Source organism: Colossoma macropomum, unplaced genomic scaffold (assembly GCF_904425465.1).
Source record: "Colossoma macropomum unplaced genomic scaffold, Colossoma_macropomum, whole genome shotgun sequence".
NCBI classification, from domain to species: domain Eukaryota; kingdom Metazoa; phylum Chordata; class Actinopteri; order Characiformes; family Serrasalmidae; genus Colossoma; species Colossoma macropomum.
The window spans coordinates 25,523,988-25,548,292 of record NW_023494804.1 but is presented as its reverse complement, the minus strand read 5'-3'; the positions used below and the strand labels follow the sequence as shown (position 1 = coordinate 25,548,292).

At 38.5% G+C, this 24,305-nt stretch overlaps 1 protein-coding gene and 1 long non-coding RNA gene across 2 annotated transcripts; one reads left to right on the top strand and one right to left on the bottom strand.

The window, feature by feature from the left end:
- Positions 1-1,957: 1,957 nt before the first annotated feature.
- ankrd55 (ankyrin repeat domain 55) lies at positions 1,958-23,416 on the bottom strand. The gene is made up of 11 exons (XM_036595833.1): positions 23,049-23,416; positions 21,649-21,768; positions 19,091-19,221; positions 17,811-17,920; positions 13,643-13,703; positions 12,112-12,240; positions 8,687-8,871; positions 5,963-6,130; positions 3,758-4,404; positions 3,570-3,662; positions 1,958-2,616 (listed from the first exon to the last, which is right to left on the bottom strand). Exons 1-11 carry the CDS (start codon positions 23,086-23,088, stop codon positions 2,342-2,344), a joined length of 1,959 nt encoding a protein of 652 aa, XP_036451726.1. The 5' UTR covers positions 23,089-23,416; the 3' UTR covers positions 1,958-2,341.
- Positions 2,601-4,185, top strand: LOC118825242. The gene is made up of 4 exons (XR_005008645.1): positions 2,601-2,714; positions 3,559-3,674; positions 3,781-3,859; positions 3,954-4,185. It is a non-coding gene; the product is annotated as an uncharacterized LOC118825242 (long non-coding RNA).
- Positions 23,417-24,305: the final 889 nt, after the last annotated feature.

Sequence of the window (24,305 nt, the reverse complement as noted above, 5' to 3'; positions counted from 1 at the left end):
AGATGATCCAATGTTGTGGAACCAAGGACAAACGCTCTGAGCTGTTGGAGGTTCACTGCCGATGAAGATCATGTTGCACAGTTATGACAGATTCACTCTTATTGAAGTGGAGAATGCAAAACACTTTCTCCTCAGGGGTTGCATCTCACACAACTTTCAGAGGTTTCAAAATAATATCATGCAAATTGGCATATTTTTTAATTTAGTGGTACTCATTTTCAGAGTGAACTCTTCTAGCAGTAGTGGAACAATGGTCCCTAAAGCCTGTTTCGGCTCAAAACACTCACAAGATCCTAACAATTACAAAAATAACCACAACTTTGCCATAATCTTAAAAGGGGTAAGTATAATTGCTAAAGTTTGGTGAAATGGGCAGAATTTCCCACTGCTGTGAATGGGGGCTCAAGTCTCTTTTGACTGCTTAAAAGGGAAATTAGTCCTTCCTCCCACTCACCAAAACCACGTGACTGCATTCCCGAAAATATTTTGTCATGACGGCTCTCAGCTTCATGTACCCTTCTGGTAGAACCAGGTGTGCTCCAGCTCCTGTGGAGAAAAAGGCCTGCAGCCACAGCAGGCCTTTGAGGCTAAGATAGGATATGCCTGGTTTAATGTGTAGTGCCATTTCATTTTAAGGTTGTCCACATGAATGTATGAAAAGTTATTTAGCACTTAGCCAGCTAAATATCAGTAAGAAGTCTGGCACACTGTATCGATTATCAGGGATCTGTCTGATACTGTGCTCATTTACTCATAAAAATTCACCAATACCAGCATACAATACCAGCTGATACCATGTGACGTAAGCCTAGTTTACACTGCCATGCTAATGAACAAACAACTCAAGCTGGCAGTGTAGGAGGGTCTGCTCAGACACTGACTCCATGAGGGTTGGCCACAAAGTCACTGGGTACTTTAGACATTCTGACTTGGCAAATTTGTGCCAGGAATACACTGTGCCAGGAATACATGGTGCAGTTTCACACACAACCATAAATGCTTCCCCAATATGGGTGGAGACATGTAGGCTAGCAAAACAGAGGAGAAAAAGTCAACATTTCCTACCAAAATCATATATGCTGACTTTATATGCTCTGTTTGATTTAATAGAACTGTGAAGTATAAACATTGATTTTTTAAACTTTAAAAAATAGGCTGTAGAGAGACTGTATTGTCCTACCGTGTAAGTTTCAGTGCAGTGTGGTTAGCCAAGCTGCTATAGCTCAGTTTATCAGCCTATGTGCTCAGTACTCAATGGGCAGCATGTTGTTTTGAATGGAACAGCTTTATTTAAAATGATCTGTAGACAGACCTGTCTGTAGGGGCTGCATTTCACATAGCATGTCAATTGGAGTGTTTGCATACAGTGTGAGTATATAAATTGTAGACTTTGTCTATACAGGATGGACTATTCAAACATACAGCGTAAGTTACTAAAGAACAAGATTTCTGAAATCGCACACTGTATGTCTAGTTTTAGAGGATATTCAACGACAGCTCAACCTGTCAAATAAAATACTTTAGACATAAACCTCCACAAGTGAGCTCATTGGATGTGTTAGCCTTGGATGTGATTCCTGCTGTCGCTGTGCTGCAGAGACTGTTGTTGAAAGAGACACATGAGGAGCAGGGATCAAAACTATGAAATGTACTTACTTACTGATAGCTGTACAGAAGCACTTTTTTGGTGTGGAACAAAACCTACTCGATCTGAGGTGACTAAGCATAGCATAGCTAGCTAATGTACTTTGTTTAAAATCAGCTAGATTTTAATGACTGTTAAGGTACATTGCACTCATTTACGCTAACAACTACTAAGTAGGTAGGTCATTTGTTATAGTATCAGACTTGGTTTTGACAAGTACTAAAAATTAAGGCCAGTAAATTAAGAAAGAGTAAAATACAAAAATCTACAAAATAAAAAACAAAAATATATTTAAAAAATGATATTCCATTTATTGATAATTGAAAACATTCATGTCAGACACTTAAACCGTATGTTTAAGTGTTAAGGTTACAAGGTAAACCAGAAAACCAGAGAGTAGACAGTGCATGCCATAGACAAAAAATCAATTACTCTGTAAAAATGCATGGAAAAATAGGCTGATAGGTTCATAAACTTTATCAAACATCTTAGCTATGCTTTGAAATGGAGTTTCAATCTTCTCCTTGTCTTCTTGCCAAGAAATGGACTGACAACTCCTGGGCACATGCAGCTTTTGCTCCAAACAATCAAACCTGAAGAATATTATCAATTCAAGTGTACAGAAAGTAGTCAGTTACAATGTGGCTGAGCGGAGGTCACCTTCTTCGTTGTTGTCACTAGTAAACTGAAGATCCATCAGGTAGAGCTGTCTGAGCTACTCTGAGCTGTTTTCTGGAGTTTGGGAGGTGAGGGGCTACGTTTCCTTTGAGGAGGGATTGCAGGAAGAACTTGTATGTTCCGCAGGGGCTCGGTGGTCAGAGGAGCAGGAAAGGAGCACAGAGGAATGCTAGGTCTCTGGACTTTGGAGGTTAAAGGAGGTGGAAGTCCTGCTAGACTGCGTCCCAAAGAGCTGAGGGGCAGAGATTTAGACTTCTTCACTCCTTGAGAGACTTGATCAGGCGGTAAAGAGACTGAAGATAAGAAGAGAATTGACTGTTTAGAGAATGTGCTGTTCTGTTTGAAGGAATGATACAGCTTTGATGTAGCTATAGCTGGAGACTGAACTGTGGTAAGATTATACCACCTTTTCTTTTCAAATACCCAAACCACTACAAAATGCTCCTATCTACACTACAGAAAAAAATCTCATTTACATTTACATTAATGCATTTGACAGATGCTTTTATCCAAAACAACTTACAATTTTAACTAAGTTACAGAGCTAGGCAAATGTAGTGTTAGGAGTCTTGCCCATATTGTAAAGTTTTTCTAAAATTTCTCCAATAATATACACATTTTAGCCATAATGAAACTTTAAATGTGTTTTACAGCTTTAAACAGCATGTGAATTCTGAAAAAACTGTTTAATTTACAGGCGGATTGTACTCTATCAAACACCTTATTATAGCAATGTTATAATAGTACCTCAAAACATACCATCAGCATTTTAATTTAATGTAAAAACATTCACTTTGTAAGTACGCTTTTTCTCTGTAAGTATGTAATTACCACTGCAATGATAATGTTAATTTAAGCTATCTGTGGAATTTAGTCTCTTTGGGATTTGCAATGCCATGTTAGCACCAAGCATACAGTGGCATACATTTAAGTATAGTCTAGACTTTTGGAGATATGCGTGTAACATATTTTTGCAGCTTTTAATCTTTTAGTAACAACTTCAAATAATAAAAGCCTAACTGTTATTAGAGAAGCCTGTTGTATTTTTGAAAAACTGAAATGAAACAACTGATTATTTTGTTAGAACTTTTGATCCATTCTTTTCTCTTTAAAATGGGACTGAAATAATTTATGAAAATTCATAAGCACTTTTCTTAACCCTCCAAGAAAAAACATTTAAAGCCTGAAGAACAGATTTTAATTTAAGGTACTATAAAGGTACTTAAATTTTACAGAAACCACTTACATCTGTGAGTGCAGTGGTCGCGAATCGGAGCCAGGCTGTTGCGCGTCAGGGCTGATTCTCGTGTTCTCAGTGGTACAAGGTGAGCATTTGCAGCTGTTGAAAAAGGTAAAAAATATAAAATAAACATCATCTGCTTCAAATATGCGTCAAATATAGTTCACAAAGAAAAGGCTGTTTTTGTGACTGACCTTGGTCATTCCTTTGTATATAGGGTGTGTGGTTGGAGCAAAGAACGTCTATCGGACTTGTTGTTTCACGCAACAGTTTATCCAACAATCTTTCAGATGGAGGTGAGATCCAAGCCTTCTGGGTTAACAACTGGCTTGATTCAGTTTTCCAGGCAGGACCAGAAACTTTCTGACCCTTCGTTCTGCTGTCAAACAGGTCATGCTCACTCTTGCTTTTCTGCGATCTGTGGGCCAGATGACTGACCATCTGCCCTGAGACAGTTCTGTGTGCCGCAGTATGTGAGTTGGCTAACAGAGAGTTTCCCAGCGTGATCGGTGGAAGACTCTGCGTGCGTATGGGCGGCAGGCTCTTGTAGTCCTTGGCTGGAGGGTCCTCAAGCAGATGGAGCTTTTCGGGCTCGTTGAGGTGCTTTCTGCTCTCCTCCTTGCCTGGTAGGTCCACGATGCAGTCGAACATGGTGATGATGTCGTCCACTTCGGAGGTCTCCTCTTGCAGGTGGCGTTCCCGGCTCAGCTCCCTCTGCCGCGCAGCGTGCAGCTCTTTCTTCTTTTTACAAGAGAAGATGTGGTTCAGCACACGGAATTTGCCCTCCTTTCTAATAGACGGATCAGTGCTTTGAGAGTGTAGCTGTTGGATTGACTCGGACCTGCACGAGTAAGATCACAAGTGTTGGTAAGAAATGTTTTCTTTTGTGATTTTTGTAATTTTGATTGAATTTGGATTGTTCATTCTTTATTATAGATATTTCAGAAAATATTATAGACATTACACAACTTCACATCTCTACATTACTCAAACAAACCACATTTCTGTTCATTACTGTTCAGAAGTACTAACTTATACAATGCAGCTTTAAATACTATAAACTAAACATCAAAATGTACTTTTAGTAGTCATATTGTAATATTTTAAGTGTTTTAACAGCAAGAAGATATGAAATATATATAGCATAAAGCATCAACAGCTCTGTTCATCATGATGTGTTTTTATATGTGTTTCTTTAAATTCATGCTAATTATTTGTAATTCTATATAATTGTGAAGTTGCAAAGTACTTTTATACTGTACTATGCAAAATTCGCAGAGCACCGTTCATTTATTATATTTGATATAAGATAATCCACTTACATAATAGGGGGAAAAGTCAAAGAAAAATAAGTGAAAAAGCAGATGTTTCCAAAACTAGAGTTCAAAAAATGACTAAAAGATACAGAGAAACGGTCTCCTAACAACCATGCAAGATTGGTAGACCACCAAAACTGTCACCTTCAGATACACAGTAATTAAAGCTTTCGTGATTGAGAGAGAGGAGAAAATCAAGCTCCACTTTTACTTCAGATCTGAAAAATCCACAGGTGTTTCTGTCCATCCTTCCACTGTGAGAAGACAACTCAACACTAAGAGTCTGAAAGGATGTGTAGCTGTCAAGAAGCTCTTACTGAGAAAAGGAAACAGGCAAAAATGAAGAAAATTTGCCAATCAATCAAAGAAGCTGCTGGTGTTCTCAGAACAACGAACTGACCACCCCAGAGTCCAGACCTCAGAATCACTGAATGTGTTTGGGATTCCTTGAATGCTGAGAAGTAGAAAATGCAACCAACGTCTAAGGCTGAATTTTGGAGGTGTGGAAAAATATCTTTGAAAAACTGAAAGCAAGTCTACTGAAAAGAATGGAAGCTGCAATATAGGCAAATGGTGGACACACTAAATACTAAAATACTGATATGTGATATTATATTTTGTGGTACATAATGGCCTTTTGACTGGAAATAAAATAAATGAAGATCCTCTTTTGCACAGTACTGCATTGGAATAATTTTATACATTCATCTACAATAATGCTGGTTTTGTATTATTGAAAACAGTAATTCCAAACTTCTGAACAGTAATGTATCTGCTAGCAAACAGCCCAGTAATTATGACATGTCCCACTACTTAATTCCCTGTCATAATAAACTATCCCATTAGTTTAGCTGCATAAAACAACCTTTGTACAGTTATGACTTCCTGCAGGATGGCTAATATTGGTCTGTGGTGTCTTCATTGTGTGTGCAGCTAATTACACAAATAATTGTATTCAGTGTAAAGGCTGATAATACAAAAAGTAACTTTTTGGAAGTTATGAAACATGCTTCTCCTCCATGTCCAACTGAGAGACACTTTTCAGAGTCCACTTAAGGGTATGACATAGATCCAGACCCCAACCTGTTTTCAGCTGAGAGGAGTTTGATGCAGGCGGTGTGGCCGCAGTACATGGCATATGTCAGAGGAGTGTTCTCGTTGATGTCTCTGGGGCCGGGCTCCACACCCAGCTGAAGCAAAGCCTGCACACAGTCCTCCTTCCCTGCTGCAGCTGCCCAGTGCAGAGGGGTCCTAATACAGAGACCACAGAAAGACATGAACTACAGGTACACAGAATATGTGGCAATGATCATGGTACAAACTACTTGTCAAAACTTTAGGGGCACAATATATATATATATATATATATATATATATATATATATATATATATATATATGATTTCACTTGACAGGACACCATTTTTCATTTCATTTCAAAAGAACTTTTAATTAGCATATATACAGTACTGTGCAATAGTCAGAGACCCCCTTTCATTTACTCACTTTCCATTCAAAATGGCCATTAGTTACTGTCTTTAAAACTATAATATAATATAAAATGTTCAGTATTTACTGTGTTCACCCTTTACCTTTATTACAGTTTCCATTCTTTTCAGTCTCACTTTCAGTTTTTCAAAGAAATCTACAGAGATATTTTTCCACACCTCCAAAGTTCAGTCTTAGAAGTTGGTTTAGCATTTTCTGCTTCTCACCATTGATGTAACCCTAAACACACTCAGTGATGTTGAGGTCTGGACTCTGGGGTGGTCAGTCTATTGTTCTGAGAACACCAGCAGCTACTTTTTTTGATTGGCAAATTTCCTTTTCTCAATAAGGGCTTCTTGACAGCAGCTCAACGATGGACTGAAACACCTGTGGAGATCTGAAGTAAGAGTGGAGCTTGATTTTCTCCTCTCTCTCAAAGATGAAAGCTTTAAGTGCTGTTTATCTGATAGTGACAGTTTTGATGGTCTACCACGTCTTGTATGGCTCTTAGAAGTCCCATTTTCTCTATACCTCACGGTCATTTTTTGAACTCCAGTTTTGGAAACTCCTTTCCTCTTCGCAACATTGCAACATTATACCCATCTCCTCAAAACTGAATAACTTGTGCTTAATGGCTATTTGAACTGGAAATTAAATAAATGAAGGGTCTCTGTTTTTTTGCACAGTGCTGTACATATTGCCATTGTAACAAAACATAACATTATAAGAAAATGGTCAAAACGATGACAAGGAGAAGAAAAAAAACATTCTTAGCTTTATTATACAGCAATATAACAAGGCTTTTGGAGCATTTCTGTTGGACCATTTGTCACAGCATATTCTTACAATGAAAATGGAACTTTTACAAATGACTTTTACAAATGATGCAATGAAATAGGCTGTATAAGCCTGAAACCTGCTAATGCACTGCAAACTAAAACTATAGTTTTTGGGTAGAACACTAACTGCTGACCATGTCAGTGCTCGCATACAACAAGTTTGCTATTATGAATTTCCAGCGAAACCTTCTGGTTTTGCAAGAATTTATTTGTGTACCTCTGTGGTTTGAGGTTTCACCAGTGCAGACCTACAGAGCAATGGAGTGAATTTCATGGTAGATCTGAGGTACAACAATGTTTATCTGTGAGCAGGACATTAGAAATCCCCTGTGTAAACATGATTGTAGGAAAGTCAAGAAAGCAGATAATGTTTCAGCTGCTGCATTAAAGGGCACATATCATACATTTCCCAAAAAAAAGAAAAAAAAAGATATATATATATATATATATATATATATATATATATATATATATATTGAAATTCATAACCATTTTACAAACTCTCTTTATCCATTACAATTAAAGAATCAACCAGGCTGTTTTTGTCTTTTGTTACTATGCCTTCAGGATTGACATATGTAAATGATCTCTGTTCTGATTGGCTATTGGCTACTCAGCACTATGCCTCATTCAAAACGCAGGCCAGGCCGGTACACTTCTTATAACTTCACATGAACAGGCAGGACTGAACTGCTATAAGCTGAATAGGTTTATATATGTAAATGCAGTGGTTTTTGATGACATCACAAAAACAATGAACTCAAAGTGGGCTCCTTTGGCAGCTTAGTTTCAATATTTGGACAGTATGGAGCAGTGAGTGAGTGAGTTTACATACAACATCAAACTCTTTTATTTAAAGAAATGAGGAACTACAGCTCTCTAGTCTTCCTAGGTCTCACTGACATATACGCCTTGAAATGCCTCTTCTTAGATTTTGTTTTATTATTTCTCACTCATAGCTCATTGAAGCAAGTGGAGATATTCTGTTGGAAGCACAGATTCTACACTTCCAATTAACACCACACGTTTGTGTTGATGTTTGTAAGTAGAAAAGGAAATCTATTATGATTTAAATTTGATAAACATATTGTGCATATATTGTCGCTGTCCAAAATAAACAAGTATCTCCTTTTTTTTCAGATTTAAGTTTTCTGTATGATTTCAGCTCAGCAGCTGTCCTTTACATTGTGTGAAAGGTTCATGAAGACTGGACCAAGAGAAATGCTCCAAAACTATTTCACATTAAATCTCTTTACTTAACTTACACTGAAAATATAGAATATTTTGTCCTGTCCTGTAAAGTTATCACTTTGGAGATGCTTGTTTTTCTTTGGACAGTGACGATGTGCTCTTGTTTTGCCATTAGAGGCAGATGAGAAGGGCGACGGAGGTGATAAGCAGATGGACATCCTGAGCACATTGGACTGATATGAGAGATAAGATGTGATATTGTAACAGCTGTATGATGCATACTCGCTTACCGCTCATCCACATCCAGAGCCTGCAGGTTGGTCTCAGGGACACGCGCGAGCTCATAGATGATGTCGCTGTAGCCTGCAGCCGCGGCAATGTGAACACAGGTTTTGCCATTCTCGTCGTCGTAGTTGATGACGGAGGAGCCGAGGTGGTGGTCAAGAATCAGTGAGCACATAAATCGGCTACCACTCTGATAAATGAGTTAACAGAAAAAGGACATTATAGTTTCTCAAATCAGAGCACAGTTTAATTATTTTGTAATGATTCAGAATGAAACACAAATCTGTCTGGAGGAACTATTTACACAATAGTCTCTGCACATTTTAATGCACAACTACTCCTTATATTTTATTTTTATCCATTCTGTTCTTATTTTCACTTAGAAAATTAACAAAATATGCAATTCTTATTCCAACTTTTCCATATAACTGTATATAAATGCATGCACAATAGGACAGCCCTAATCTTATTACACATGCTTCTATTCTGATTCAAAAGCTGAGCACATGTCTATTTGGCTTTTGTGTCTCTGTGAGGCTGTTCTCCTCTTCTGGTAGATGATTGTTCTTCAAGAAGGCTGCTGTGATTGAGATAAGGACTTTATGTTCATTTGCTAACAATGACAATGCAGTCCATGGCTATAAGATTGGGTGAAAGTGATTTTTTTTGACTGACTAATCCAATGACATTTTGCCTTGTTACAAGACATTTATGTTTATGTATAAAATTGCTTAGTTATCACTGTTCATAAGCATTTTACATGAATTATTTCCTGCTTATAGCTTATTGAAAGTACAGATTGTAAAGTTTCAATCAATGACACATCTGTGTTTTGAAATACACCTGAAAATATTTTATCATGATTTGAATTTAATGAAAAGTTGTTGTTGTTTGTAGTCTTGATCTGCAGAAAGGAAAAAATTGTCCTTCATAATCTGCCATGTTTTTGTCATTTCTTGACATGTTAAATCTTAGATTTTTTTTACATCTTTGGCCAAAAATGGTTGCCTTTTACAATGTATACAAAAATCATAATGACCATACCTACAGAAATGTTTCACAATTACGTTGAAAAAAAAACTTTAACTGAAAGATGAGAACATTTTTTCATTCCTCTCTAAATTTAGCATATTGGGGATAAGATGTTTCGTTCCAACAGCAGCGATATGTAATATCTTCATTTTATCTAATTGATACAGCAAAACTACAATAATAACTGTCTATTTCTAAGGGTTCAAAGACCAATCATACCAATAGTTTTGAGTAATATTTTGCGCTTGAAATGCTGAACATATTATTGATCATTGTCTGCTCCCAATCTCTGAGGAAGAGTGAACCAGAATGGTGTAACATTAACATCTCTGTACGAAGACATCTTGAAATAAGCCTAATCCTCTCCTCCAATGTGCAGGACTGTGTCTAGTTTACTCTCACTGACTTCTACAATGGCTCACAAGTCAAGAATACTTGTGGTTAAAAGTGGTCTTGTGGCGTTCTATTCCAAACTGGCTTATGGTGTAAAAAAATTATGAATAATATGACACCATCTTTATTAGCTCTCTCTAAAGTCTCAGCTAAGTGATCGAGAGCAGAGAGTCTCATGTGTCCACTTAGTGATGATGGGTGACGGCCTGTGGGAGAGCTGCACAAGCTGAGTGTGCAGCATTAATACACGGATTCAGGCCTCAGTGGGCTACCTCACACACACACACACACACACACACACACACACACACACACACACACACACACACATACACACACACTGAAGTGGATTCTAATCATAACCCAAAACATCCCAATTTATCAGATTTAAATCCATTTCTGGCATGAAGAATGCCTTGGAATGATTTAAAACATACCACGGTAAAGACATCAGATGATGGGACACGCCATGAATAGCCCCTTTATGATCAATATATTCATAAGAACAACAATGCAATGCACACATGACATTGTGTTTCCATAGTGACATGCAGAATACATGCCGAAATGAAACGAAAAACCTCTATGACATTATTTTCACATTTGTCGCTTGACTTCTTTACTGAACAAACAATACATGATTTGTGTTTAAAAAGATGAAATGCTGAATTTGTGTCAGATTTGAATACAGTCCACCTTGAAATGTAATCACTGCACAGCTATGTTCCTCTTTACTCTGCAAACTGTTAATACAAACATATATGCCTTATAGAAACGCAGTCATAACAGTGAAATACAATGCACGTGTGAGCATCATGCACATACTGCATTTAAAAAGTGGCATTCACACGCGCCGAAATAAAAAAGTAAAAGATCTATTGCATTGACTTCTTTTGTAGCAACATACAGTAAAAAGCAATGCAACTAGGTGAATTACATTTCAAGGTGCATGTATTCAATTCTACACAAATTCAGCATTTCATTTTTTGATGTAGATCATTCCTGAAAGTTTTTTCGGTAAAGATGTCAAGCAGCGTGGAAGCAATGTAATAGAGGTTTCTCTTTCTGTTTTGGGCGCATGTCACTATAGAAACGTAATATCATGTATGCACTGCATTTCATGTTTTGCCACTGTAGTGACTGCACGTTCAGTTTCATTTCCTCTCCATAATATTCAACATATCAGAGTGCTTATCAGACAATGTTTCAAATCATGAAAGTATATGTAGCCCAGAAGTGAACTGGATGTGACATTACTTTGCCATTCTCTGATAAAAGCATTTGTATGTTTCTCAGTTGAAGTGCACTCCATGTTATTGTCATATGAAGGCATTTTTCCAGCTGTTCACTATATAAACAATGTAGTGACAACACATTAAATATACTAATATATTTCATTTTTACAGTTGTATGTAAATCAGTGTGTTTGCGTATATTCTTCCATCTATCCATCTATACGTTTCTTGTGCCACTGGCTGCCACACAACCTCAGAGCATAATAGATCCACCCCATGCTGAACAGTTGGCAAGGTGTTCTTTTCATCAAATACTGGTAATATTTTCTCCAAGCACAGTAGAACAGTGCCGCACCGCCACTACCAATTATCATCATGACAATTTTTAACCTGCCTAACCAGGCCTAACAAAGCAATTAAAGCCTGAAGAGTAAATTTAGTTCTGGGAGTTTATAATAAGATAATAAATATCTAATAATAAATATAAGGAAACTTTTCTCTAACATTTACAAAATAGTAGTTTGCTGCAAATATGTAATTCACTATAAGTATATATTATTCATAATTGTAACATGTAATTTGTAATTGTAATATGCAATTTGGTCATAATTTGGGGTGCCCAAACTTTTGCAAACAACTGTATATAGATGCACTCTTTAGCGATTCAACTTCACTGAGCTCATTTTATAGGTGCAGTTGTAAGGATGTATTTTTTGATACATGAGAATTCAGCCAACTATCTTACAGTAAAAGATTACAGGCTGTCCTACCTGCACAGCCCAGTGAAGTGCAGTCTTAAAGTCTTTATCCACCAGTGTGGGGTCGGCTCCTTTCTGCAGCAGAGCCTGCACGTGCTCTGGACGGTTATGGAAGGATGCCCAGTGAAGAGCGGTCATTCCCTGCCAAGACAAAACCAGTAATGTATCTTAATAGCCCTGCATTAGATTTTTTTTGTATTTATGGCAGATTTCATGTCCTGAAGCATTACAGACATTAGCTTTAATTACAATATATGAGATGAAAGCACAAGCCTAATGAGAAAAAAGAGCACTTCTATACAGTATAACAGTTTTAAAACCAGCGTCAGGAAGACACATGTAAAACATTTTCAAACATCCCTACAGGCCGTATCATTTCTTGCTGTTGTCTCAGGCTTCCTCATTGCATTAAAAAAACTTCTGTGTATGTGTGTGTGTGTGTGTGTGTGTGTGTGTGTGTGTGTGAATTAGCTAGCTAGCTACGCCTGTACTTTGAATTGAAACTGTTAACACGCATAAGTTACTTGTGTAGAGGTTTTCTTGATTTTAGTGAACTTATCTTGCTAGCTAGCAACTTTATTGGCACTACCGGTGCCATGGTCTAGTAAACCATATAAGGGGCAGCAGTATAGCTATCTAACTTCAGTGGACTGTAGCATGTGCTAGCTATATATTATGTGGCTAGGAGCCCTGTACAATGACCACATTGAGAAAAACAGAGCCCTGTGATTTATAGGCATGTGACAGCACAATGTATTGTACTGAGCTGTTTCACAGTGTATTCTATCACATCATTGTATCATGACTGGCATGTTAGCCTGTTGCTAGTGTGTTAGTTTGGGGCTAATATATTAGCCTCTGGCTAGAGCTTTAGAGTAGGACAGTATAAAACACGGCTTTTGTTTCAAATCTTGTGCTTCTATAATGTTAAATGCTCTAATAAACTGAAAATGGAAACATTAACTTTGATAAAGTAAGGCATTTTCAGTTACTCCTTTATTTTGCTGCATTGAAAAATGTAGTGAATCTGTATGGTATCGAATCAAATAATGAATTTTCTGAACTGTTACACTTCTACTTACCGTATAATCTGCCCTCTGTTCAAAACTCCAGTGAATTGTTTTCCTTTGTAATCCTATATAACTAGAAAATTTAGACAGAGTGCTGCCATAAGACACTTTCTTCTGATGACCACAATGTGGGAAACCAGTGCCCTTAGCTCACTGTAGGCATAAAATACAGGCTGCTGAATATTAAAATTACAGGCCCACCATGAACCTGCCAGTTTTTCAATGACATTTAAATGTCATGAAATGATAGCCGAGAGTGAGTCACGGCTGAGGCTTTAAGGAGGGAGCAAATACAGCTCCACCATGAGCATGAATCACACGGTTAGCTTCTTTAATGTGTAGTCTTGTAAATGACTAAAGGAAATCAAATGACTGTATCTGTGTAAAAGTATATAAGAAGGTATTTCTGTTTCTCCTGCCGATATTCATATTTTATACTTTGAGTGAAGTGACAGTTAATAACTCTTTCTTACCTCATTATCCTGATGGTTTATTTCACACAGTGTTGATTGTTGCAATAACACAGCCATGAGTCTATGAATGACAACAACATGCAGTATATTATTATGTAACATTATGATGAGTACATAGAGTAACCACACTTTCTTAAAAATGAAGATTTCTACCTAGTTATTGGCTTGAATGTACAGGTCTGGGAAAGTCTTACAACCTTATTATTTGGAGCTTCTTTGAACTTTAAAAAGGTTCTTCACAATGGGTCTTTAATGAACTGTCCATTGGAAGGTTCTTCAGGGAACCAAAAGTGGTTCTTCTCTCCAAAGAACCCTTTTGGCACCTTTAAAACTGTATAGAATATATTATAATCATCTAGCAGGATGCAGTCTTGTTCTATGTTCAACAGCCTTCAGTATTAACTCTGGTCTGCTCATATCAAAACAGCCATTAGAGTAAGTCTAATTAACAATGTTCGTTCACAGCGTTCCCGACTTGAGAATACTAATTGAAAAACACTTATGTTCACTGTAAGTGTCTAGAGACTGGAGTCCTCATTATCATCATTGCCAGCGAAGTGGAAACTGCTTGCCAGATGGATGGAGAGAAACAGGAAGCCCCACTGAAGCGTTTCTATTGTTACTCTTACAGGAAGACGCAAAAAGCAGTGATGCAGATTGGAGTCAAGGCTGTGTTTTGCTCTCCTGCTGTCTGAGAGAAAAGGTGTCACTGCCCTGCCGTCCAGAGCAAAGGTCTGTGGTTGCTATAGGGACAGCACTCAGGCCCTAGTGAGAATGGCTTTATTATCAGAAGAAGTGAACTTGCCAGTCAGCGTTCATTACTACACACAACGCACACTGGCCTAGCATGTCTAACTTGCTGACCCAGCAGTGTGTGTACTACAGACTACTTTCTGTTCCTTTTAGTGGCTTTAGTTACTAAATTCATCTGAGAAAAAAATGTAAGTTCCTGTAAATTGATTCAAACCAGTTCCTTAATATGTCTTTAATAATCACAAAACTTGATGATCAAGCATTGTTATGTTTGTAGTAGGCCAATTGTTTTGAATAAGATGGTATGTAAGATTTGAAGGCTATTTGAATGTTTTGTTTTTGTCAAAAAATTGTCAATTGTAAAATAGATAGTTCTAAAATCTGATTGGCTAAGCCACATTCTAAAGCATTCTAACTGTTAATAACATAATAAGTGTTTTACAGTCATATGCAAGTTTTTAACACCCCTAGGAAAAACTTAATGTTGCAATTTTCTGCAAAATTAAGTGCATAAAATTGATTTATTTGCTGAATTTAACATAATGGAAGAAATAACCATAAAATATGAAATATGCCATGACATTTGCACAGGCCACATTTTATGCATTTTTTTTAAATGTTAATTCAGTAAATAAGCAGCAATTGTGCATTATAATGTGCACAAGTATGTTCGCTGTAGAGAATGTGTTAACTTATTTTCACTTGACCAGGGGTGCCAAAACTTTTCCATGTGACCGTGCATGCACTATATGGACAGAAGAATTAGGACACCCCTCTTAATTACTGAGTTCAGGTGTTTCAGCCACACTTATTGCTAACAGATGAATAAAATTAAGCACATAGCCATGCAGTCTCAATAGACAAACCCTGGCAGTAGAATGGGTCATACTGAAGCACTTAGCGACCTTAAAGCACACCGCCACTGGACTCTGGAGCAGTGGAAACGTATTCCTTGGAGTGACAAATCATGCTTCCCGATCTGATATCTGATGTACGAGTCTGAGTTTGGCAAACGCAGGAGAATGTTATCTGCCTGACTGCAATGTGCCAACTATAAAGTTTGGTGGAGGAGGAATAATGCTATGGGGTTGTTTTTCAGGGGTTGGCCTAGACCCCTTAGGTCTAGTAAAGGGAAATCTTAATGCTTCAGCAGACCAAGACATTTTGGACAACTGTATGCTGCCAACTTTGTGGGAACAGTTGACTGTGCCCCACACAAAGCAAGGTCTATAAAGGCATGGCTGGGTGACTTTGATGTGGAAGAACTTGACTGGCCCTCACAGAACCCTGACCTCAACCCCTTCAAACACCTTTGGGATGAACTAGAACAGACATTGCAAGTGAGGCTCTCTCGTTCAACATCAGTGTCTGATCTCACAAATGCTTTTCTGGATAAATGGGCAAAAATGCCCACAGACACCCTCCAAAATCTTGTAGAAAGCTTCCCAGAAGAGTGGAAGCTGTTATAGGTGCAAAAGGGGGGCCATCCCCATATTAATGCCTATGGATTTATAATGGGATGTCATAAAAGCTCCTGTAGGTGTAATGTGTAAGTTTCCTAATACTTTTGTCAATATAGTGTATGAACACATGCATCCACGGAATTCTATATTTTTAAGTTTTTCTTGGAATAATCTTTGATAGGTTGCTTGGGAACCATGGTTTTATGTAAACAATTTATATTACTTGAGCAAAGATTATTAATTGTGATTGCTATTTATATTAAATTAAATTAAATTTAACTTTAAACTGTCCTCCACAGTCCTAAAGAGCTTTTACACCTGCACTATTGAGAGCTGACGAGAAACATCACAGCCTGGCTTGGAGTAGCACCAAGCAGAATAGGTGGGCTCTCCAAGAGCAGTGAGATCAGCGCATCACCCGAAAGGAGCTCCTTGACCTGCAGTCCATTTAAAGCAAGAGGTGTTGGACCAAAACCAGTAAGATAGTGAATGATCCCTGCTATCCCAACAATGGACCTTTCTCTCTGTTACGATCAGGGAAACACTTCAATTCCCTGAGGGCCAAAACAGAGAAAAAGGGGAGGAGCTTCTTCCTACAAGCCCTTCAACCAGGACAACAGCTAAGACTATATACACATTGACACACACACACACACATATAACTGGACTACTACACCCACACACACTACATACACAATACACACTGCTGAATTTATAAATATTTATAATATTTATTAATCCCTTTCAGTTCTACTACTTCCTGCTCATTTGCACACATATGCACACATCTGCACTTTACACTGCACATATCCTTACAATTTATTATATTTAATATTTTAATATTTTACATTCTTCTGCACTTTTTTATAATTATCTTATATTTTCTTGTGTTTTCATGGCAACGGACAATTATATAAGCTTTTCACTACACATTACACTGTGTGTGGCTGCAGGTGTGACCAATAAAGCTTGATTTGATTTAAACAAGGCTATTTGTATTTGTATTTTATCATATTGTATAAAAAGTCCCTAAGAGGGTTTTAGGCATTATGCTGACCGTGGTAAAATCACCAGGACACATGGCCTCTCATGGCTTATCGTTTTATTCTAAGTGGCCAGATTAGTGTTTCCCACGCATAGGTTAAACTTGCACCCCCCAAGCACACACACAGACAGACACACACACACACACACCCACACACATTTTTATAAACCGCTTATCCTTCTGGGTCGTGTGGGGGTGCAGGAGTCTATCCCAGCGGTCTGTGGGCGGACGGCAGGATACAACACCAGTCCATCAAAGGGCCCCCTCAAGCATATTAATGAAAATCCAAATATATTTATTCCCATTTAAACAAATCCCAAAGAAACAATATTTTATATTTTTAAGAATAAACAAAAGCACCCAGTGTCACTGATGCAAAGCATCACTCTTTTTGACCTGTGGTCATTTCCACGACCTAAACCTTTACTTTTGTCAAGTCCATGAGGCTCTTCATATCTAAATACAAAAAACATGGAAGGTTTAAATTTCACTTATCTCATGCCCTATTCAGATACCCGAATAAGTAAACAAGTAGCATGATGAGTTCAGATATCTATATTTTTAAAAGATCATCCCCCTCACCCCCCCACAGCCCCATAGTGCGCTCCTTAGGTTTGTTTCAGACCTACGAGAAACACTGCAGACTGATCTAGGATGTCTTTTAGAGCTAGATTATAAATCACCCAATGAACACTCAAAAAAATCATTTCCAAACCATCTGATTTAAAAGCATGTGTAAAAGGCTCCTTTTGTCTGCTTTCTATTTATACTGTCTTTCTGAGAACTTCTGAAAAAATTTGTCTTTATAAGAAGCGGTAACAGTTTATGTTAATAAAAATATCATGTGACTGGAATATCTCATCATGCATTACTGGAAAAGTAATGGTAAAATTTGTTATTTTCATACCTGAGGTCGACCTCAGCGGTAGCAGCATGGAGAGGCAAGCGCCCGTTCTTATCAGGGATGTTCTGTTTGGCTCCGTTTCGCAGCAAACAAACACATCCTTCCAGCCAGCCCTTTAAAAGATAGCAAACAAGGTCATATCAGCAAAACTATTGAAGCTTGCTGGAAATATCACTCTGCATGTACAAGAATAGACATTATTTTATTTGAAAGGTTTTGTGTGGCTATGATAACAGCTATGTAACATACTGTGGCCTAGAAATGCGTAGGAACTAGCTCCATTCAGTCAGTTCAAATAAAACTGTGAAGAACTTTCAAATGAAAATGATCTATTATTTTCTTACTTCTTTTATTCACTGACGTCGTTTGTAATTAGCTCATATATTTGCTGACAGGGGCATTGGCTGGGCACATAAAACTTCCAGTTCAGTCCAGTCCATTGTAGAATTGTTTTGATATAAACTTCACCCAGGATTTTTTTAATTAACCTGTAAAATGTGCAGTTGCTACTTTTTTATTTAACATGAAAATTTACAAATCATTAAAATGTGCAGCAATTTAGTTTGTAAGATTTTATTTTGAACCCATGTGTTTATCTCTTTGAGGTTAATAAAGTAAATTAGTAATATATGTCTGGCTTTTTCTGTGTGGTGTGTTAGTGTGTGTCATGCTGGTCTGAGTGGATCAGACACAGCAGTGCTGCTGGAGTTTATAAACACCTCAGTGTCACTGCTGGACTGAGAACAGTCCACCAACCAAAAATATCCAGCCAACAGTGTCCTGTGGGCAGCGTCCTGTGATCACTGATGAAGGACAAGAGGATGACCAACACAAACTGTGCAGCAACAGATGAGCTATCGTCTCTGACTTCACATCTACAAGGTGGACTGACAAGGTAGGTGTGTCTAATAGAGTGGACAGTGAGCGGACTGCAGCTTGTACCAGCGCAACACACAATAACACACTACCACCACGTCAGTGTGACTGCAGCGCTGAGATTGATCCACCACCCAAATAATACCTGCTCTGTGGTGGTCCTGTGGGAGTTCTGACCAGTGAGGGTAAAAGGGGGCAAACAAAGTATGCAGAGAAACAGATACAGTCTGTAACCGTAGAACTACAAAGTGCACCTATATGGTAAGTGGACCTGATAAAATGGACAAAGAGTGTAGATACAAGATGTAATTAAAGAAGTGGCTGGTTTGTGTGTATTTATGAACTTTATAAACTTGCTCAAAATCCATTCTGAATTCCTTTCAGCCCTACTCCACTACAGTGAGTACCAGGTACGTGGCGAGGGAGAGAGATGTCCGGCCGCAGGCGTCCTGAGTGTTGATGGATGCTCCCATCTTCAGCAGCAGTTTCACTGTGTCCACCTGCCTCCCAGAGACGGCGTGCATCAGCGGTGTGGAGCCTAAAAAAAGAGACATAAGCAACAAGGCGTCATCTCAACATGCAGACCAAATTGGCATCCACAGAATCTCCATCCACAGTCATCATTCAGCTGTATGCATCATGTTGCTGCTGTTACAACACTTATTATCTGGCTTCCAACTTACACCAAGACTACAAAGTACACTTTATTTTGTTTAGACCTTTTAGTAAGCTCACTGGTCACTTTATTAAGGGGCATTCCAGCCTAAAACTATAATATACAATGATATTTGTTGTGTTATGTAGTATTCTATAGCAAACATTATATGCCTCAGCTTCGTTGGTTTGACAGAAGTCACAATTTTATATTGTTTTCATGTTTTGGTTCAGCTGTGTTTTCTTACTACAACACCCAGCAAGCATTTTGCAAATACATCATAGAACCACTGGGAATCCCTGTGGTGTCAATGAATGCTGCCTGCTAGCCTAGCCACCAAACTATAGGCTAATAAATACAGTGCCTTGCAAAGTTTCATTCAATCCCCCTGAAAGTTATCAGAATCATCTGGATTACAAATGACACCTTAATATTTGTGCAGTGTCACATTTTATTTTAAAAGGTTTTATGTTAGAAAATATTCTGTAACAAAAATGACTAACTGAAAAATGCTGTTTGCATAAGCATTCAATATACTGCTCTAACGAGGACGCAACTGCCTTACAGTTGGCCTCTACTTGTGAACCATTAAAAAAGTTCACCTTTTCTGCATCATGTTGTGTGGCAGATGCTTTTCCTGGGCGGGGACTGTCCATCTTGTTATAACTGAAGGATAGATGATGCAAAATACAAGGAGATACTGCAAGACAACTTGCTTCAGTCTCAGAGCTAAAGCTTGGGAAGAACTTCACTTTTCAGTAGGACAGAGATCCCAAGCACAAGGCCAAAGCAATGCAGGAGTGACTGAACCACCAAAAAGTGCATGTTCTAGAAAGTCCAATCCAATCAAGAATCTGTGGCACTATTTGAGAATTGCAATCCAGCATCATCCAACCAACCTGAACAACCTGGTGCAAATCTGCCAAGAAGGATGGGTGAAAATCACTCCCAAACTGAGTACAAAGGTGGTAGGAACAGACTTAACCCCTGAAAATCTCAGGCTTATTACATAATAAAGATTATTATTCAGTAACTATAGGGATTTCAACGCAAGCTGGTTCAGCTATTCTTAGGTTATAGAAGTGTGTAATACAACTTTAGGGCCCGCTGGTGGGCCCTGACCATTTAAAGTGTCAAGGTTGTCATTGCAGCAAAACATGGTTCTATCAAGTACTAGTCTGAAGGAATTGAATACTTATGCAGGGAACAATGAATTTTGACTTTAAAATTTATTTTAGTTTGCAATAAAAAACACTGGCTGGAATGCACTATATAAACAAGCTAACATTAGTGTAACTCTTACCTTAGTCCTCGAAGTAAATCATGAAGAAAACAGTGATTCTATCATGTAGCAGAATAGCCATTTTTGTTTATCCTTTCAGCCAGAGAAAAGCAGCCAAAGTAAGGTGAGGTGAGGTATCTAGATAGCCAGATAGCCTGCTAACTTTAGCTTTTAGAGTTGTCTGTTGTTCTGTTGTCTGTAATCCATTCTCTCCATTGTAATGATGGTTTGCATGCAGTTATTACATTTATACGGCTGAGATTCAACTCTCTAGCAGCAGCATTAGCTATCTAGCTACATTTACTAGCAAAATCAAAACAGCTCACAAAACTCCACCCAGAGCTGCTGTAGTTTTTCAACAGCATCTTCATCAGTAAGAGGGTTTTGCTAGTGTTTAAACCAGAAACAGATGTAGCATTGATTACAATATTAGCCAGAGTGTGCCTTTAAAAACACTTGTCTTGCTAGCTAGCCCCACCTTGTTGGTGTTCATCTGCCTATAAGCCATTTATTGAGGCATCATTTGTGTTAGTCGTCTTCTAGTTCCTTATCAGTGATCATTTTTTGACCACAAAGCCACTTTTAGCTGGGTATTTTTGGGTGGTAAACCACTTCCAACTTAGCAGTGACACTGACGTGTGTTAAACATCTATGCTGTGTTTGAAACACTTGCACCACACATGCTACCATGCCACTACAATGTCAGTATTCTTGTTGCATTGAGAATGACCCATCAACAAAATAATATCTGGTCACCAGCCGTCTTGTGGTCAGAAACTAGGGGTTGATAAACTGTGACAACAGATGGGTCTGTAACTGTGTGGAAATACCAGATAGGAGTTTCTAATAAAGTTCACGGTGAGCGTAGTATCATGCTGTGCTTTGAATCTGACTGATCTGCCTGATTTAAAATACAGTCAGCCCTATGTGTTATTAAGAACAATTATATAATACATATTAAAGCCAATTAAAGTCAGTGAAATAAAGTGCTGGGAAAAATAGCTGTAGCAGTGGAGCACTGTACATGCCTTCACTATCGCAGTACTCCAGGATGGACGGGTCCTCACGTATCGTGGCTGTCAGAGTGTTGACGTCTCCTGTGGCTGCTGCTTGGAACACCACACTCAAGTCGACCTCCTCAGCACAGTCTGACAAGAACAGATGGAGAAAAATCTATCATAACTATCATTAAATTATTGTAATTAAACTAAAATTAAATTAAGGCAGTACTCTACCTCATTCGACATACATCAGCTCATTAGCAAGGTCTTCAATAGCTAAAGAGAGTTTGAGGAGGGATAACACTAATCTCTGCACAGCTGTGGCCCTCTGGGACCTGAATTAGACACCCCTGGCTTAAAGCGAGAAAACTGTGATGTCCAATTTTTGGACGAATTGTTGGACAAAGTGTGAAAGAAGCATAAAGGATGTGTTAATGGGGAATTCCACCAAATTTTTTAAATTTTAACATAATTCAGTCACTGACATGCAGACAGAATCATTCAGAGTGGATTGATGTGACATGGTTAGTAGAGAAGCTTTCTTTACAGTGGTGGTGATTGGAACCAGAGACCATGATGCCAGCAACAAAAATATAGCCATTTTATCTGCTATCCAAATTGGCGAATGAACCTAAACATATCTTCTGAATTTTTTATATGTAATGTTCATGTACCTCTCTGGCATATATAGGTTGTAAAAAATGCATTTTAGCCCAAAATCTTCTTAAAACTATTAGAAATCAGTATATCAGGCATCAGACAACATATTCGTAATCATCTCATGTAACAACTAACCGTGAGGTAGCTTTTAGAGACATTAAATGATTCAGACATCTGGTTTCTCTAGACCATTCTGAATGACTTTGTTTGCATACTAACTTTTTCATTACACAGAAACTTTGTAAAATGGAAAACCAGGAGCTTTAGAACACCACTACATATGATTTGTGGTTCAAGTAAACAATTTCATACACTATTGTTACCCAGGTTTGCCAATCACTGTGTGACAGCATTTACATTTTTGCATTTATATTACATTACATTTACATTATCATTCTCACTGAAGTAGGAGGCAGAGCATGCTCATCACTGATCTAGCATAAATATAGACCAAATATATATATGGACCCACTATCCACCTCTTCAAGCATCCCTTCCCATGTCACTGCTAGATGTCCTGAGACACCCCCAGCATCTCCTCTCCAGGCATGGTCCCAGAGCCAGTCAGAGCCTCTGAAGACCACCTAGCCCAATGACTGATGACTGTCAGCACCATAACCTGGGGGCTGCTTCCTACACACAAGTTGTTCTCTACTGAAAAGGCACCACCATCACGCCGAAAAAGCATTAGCTAGTACCAAGAGCTGGGTATCACCATGGCAACAGAGACAGCCATACACCCCCCCTCACCCGCCTTCCATTCTTACCTTTGTGCTGGTCAAACACAGATGAAGAGGTGAACTCCATGACCGGGGGAGAGGAGCAGGGGGAACAAATCAGCAACCCCTGCAGATACTAAACCCACTATAGACTAAGACATTGTGTATGGGGGTGCTCCTCTTCTGGCTCTGGTGGAACCCATAGACGCTGGCTGAAGAGATAGAGATGGAGAGAGAAAGAGATAGAGATGGAGAGAGAGAGAGAAAGAGAGCGAGAGAGAGAGAGATTGAGAGAGAGGGGGAAGAGAAAGAGAGAGAGAAAGGGACAGAAGCGAGTATACAGGTGCCTTCAGGGTAAACGCTACGCATCCATTTCTCCCGCTGGATGTTGAGGTGAAGAAGCCGCTCTGGCAGTGAGCGATGTGTCTGTGAATGGGGATGGAGAAGCGCGCACTGCGCATGCGCAGCGGCGTCAACGCAGCCTGGTGGCAGCCAGCACGAGCGCAGGGCTTGTTTTCGTTGTGCGCGTGCACCGAGGACACCAGAGTTAACGCAGGATCTATTAATATGTTCTCCACACGCATGGAGAACGCCGCACGCGCTCCTCAGCCTCTCTAAAGCCAGATATAACAAAATGCCAGAGTGTGCCAGTGTCAATAGGGAGCACTGTAAATGTCATCTGAAGAACCATCATTTTAAGTTTGTAGACATAGAATTCAAAAAGACATGACAAAAAGTAAAATACACGAGGCCTGTGCACGTCAGCCAAACCAGCACGGATGATAGGCAAGAACATAAAACACTTTAGAAAATTATAATTAATTGCCATTTTTAAACCTTTATAGCTCACATAACATAATTCTGTGATTTCTTTTTAATTTTTCATTTTTATCACAATTTGCTCATTTAGGGTTCACATTTAAAGACCCATGTCATAAATTTTTCTTGTGTTTTATTTTTTCTCCTAAGGTCCACAACAACAGTTATAATTCATTGTATATATATATATATATATATATACATATGATTGGAATAATATATGTAAATTAACTCTCTTCTGATTGGCTGCTCTATACCGTGCCTCATTCAAAATGCAGTCAGGGCCAAAACACACTCTATATGAGTTCACCTTCACCCATGCGCACTTCGTAGTTCTACGGTTACAGACTATAGTCCATCTGTTTCTCTGTATACTTTATTAGCCCCCTTTCACCCTGTTCCTCAGTGGTCAGGACCCCCACAGGACCACCCCAGAGCAGATATTATTTGGGTGGTGGATCATTCTTGCATTCAGCATGTTGTGCT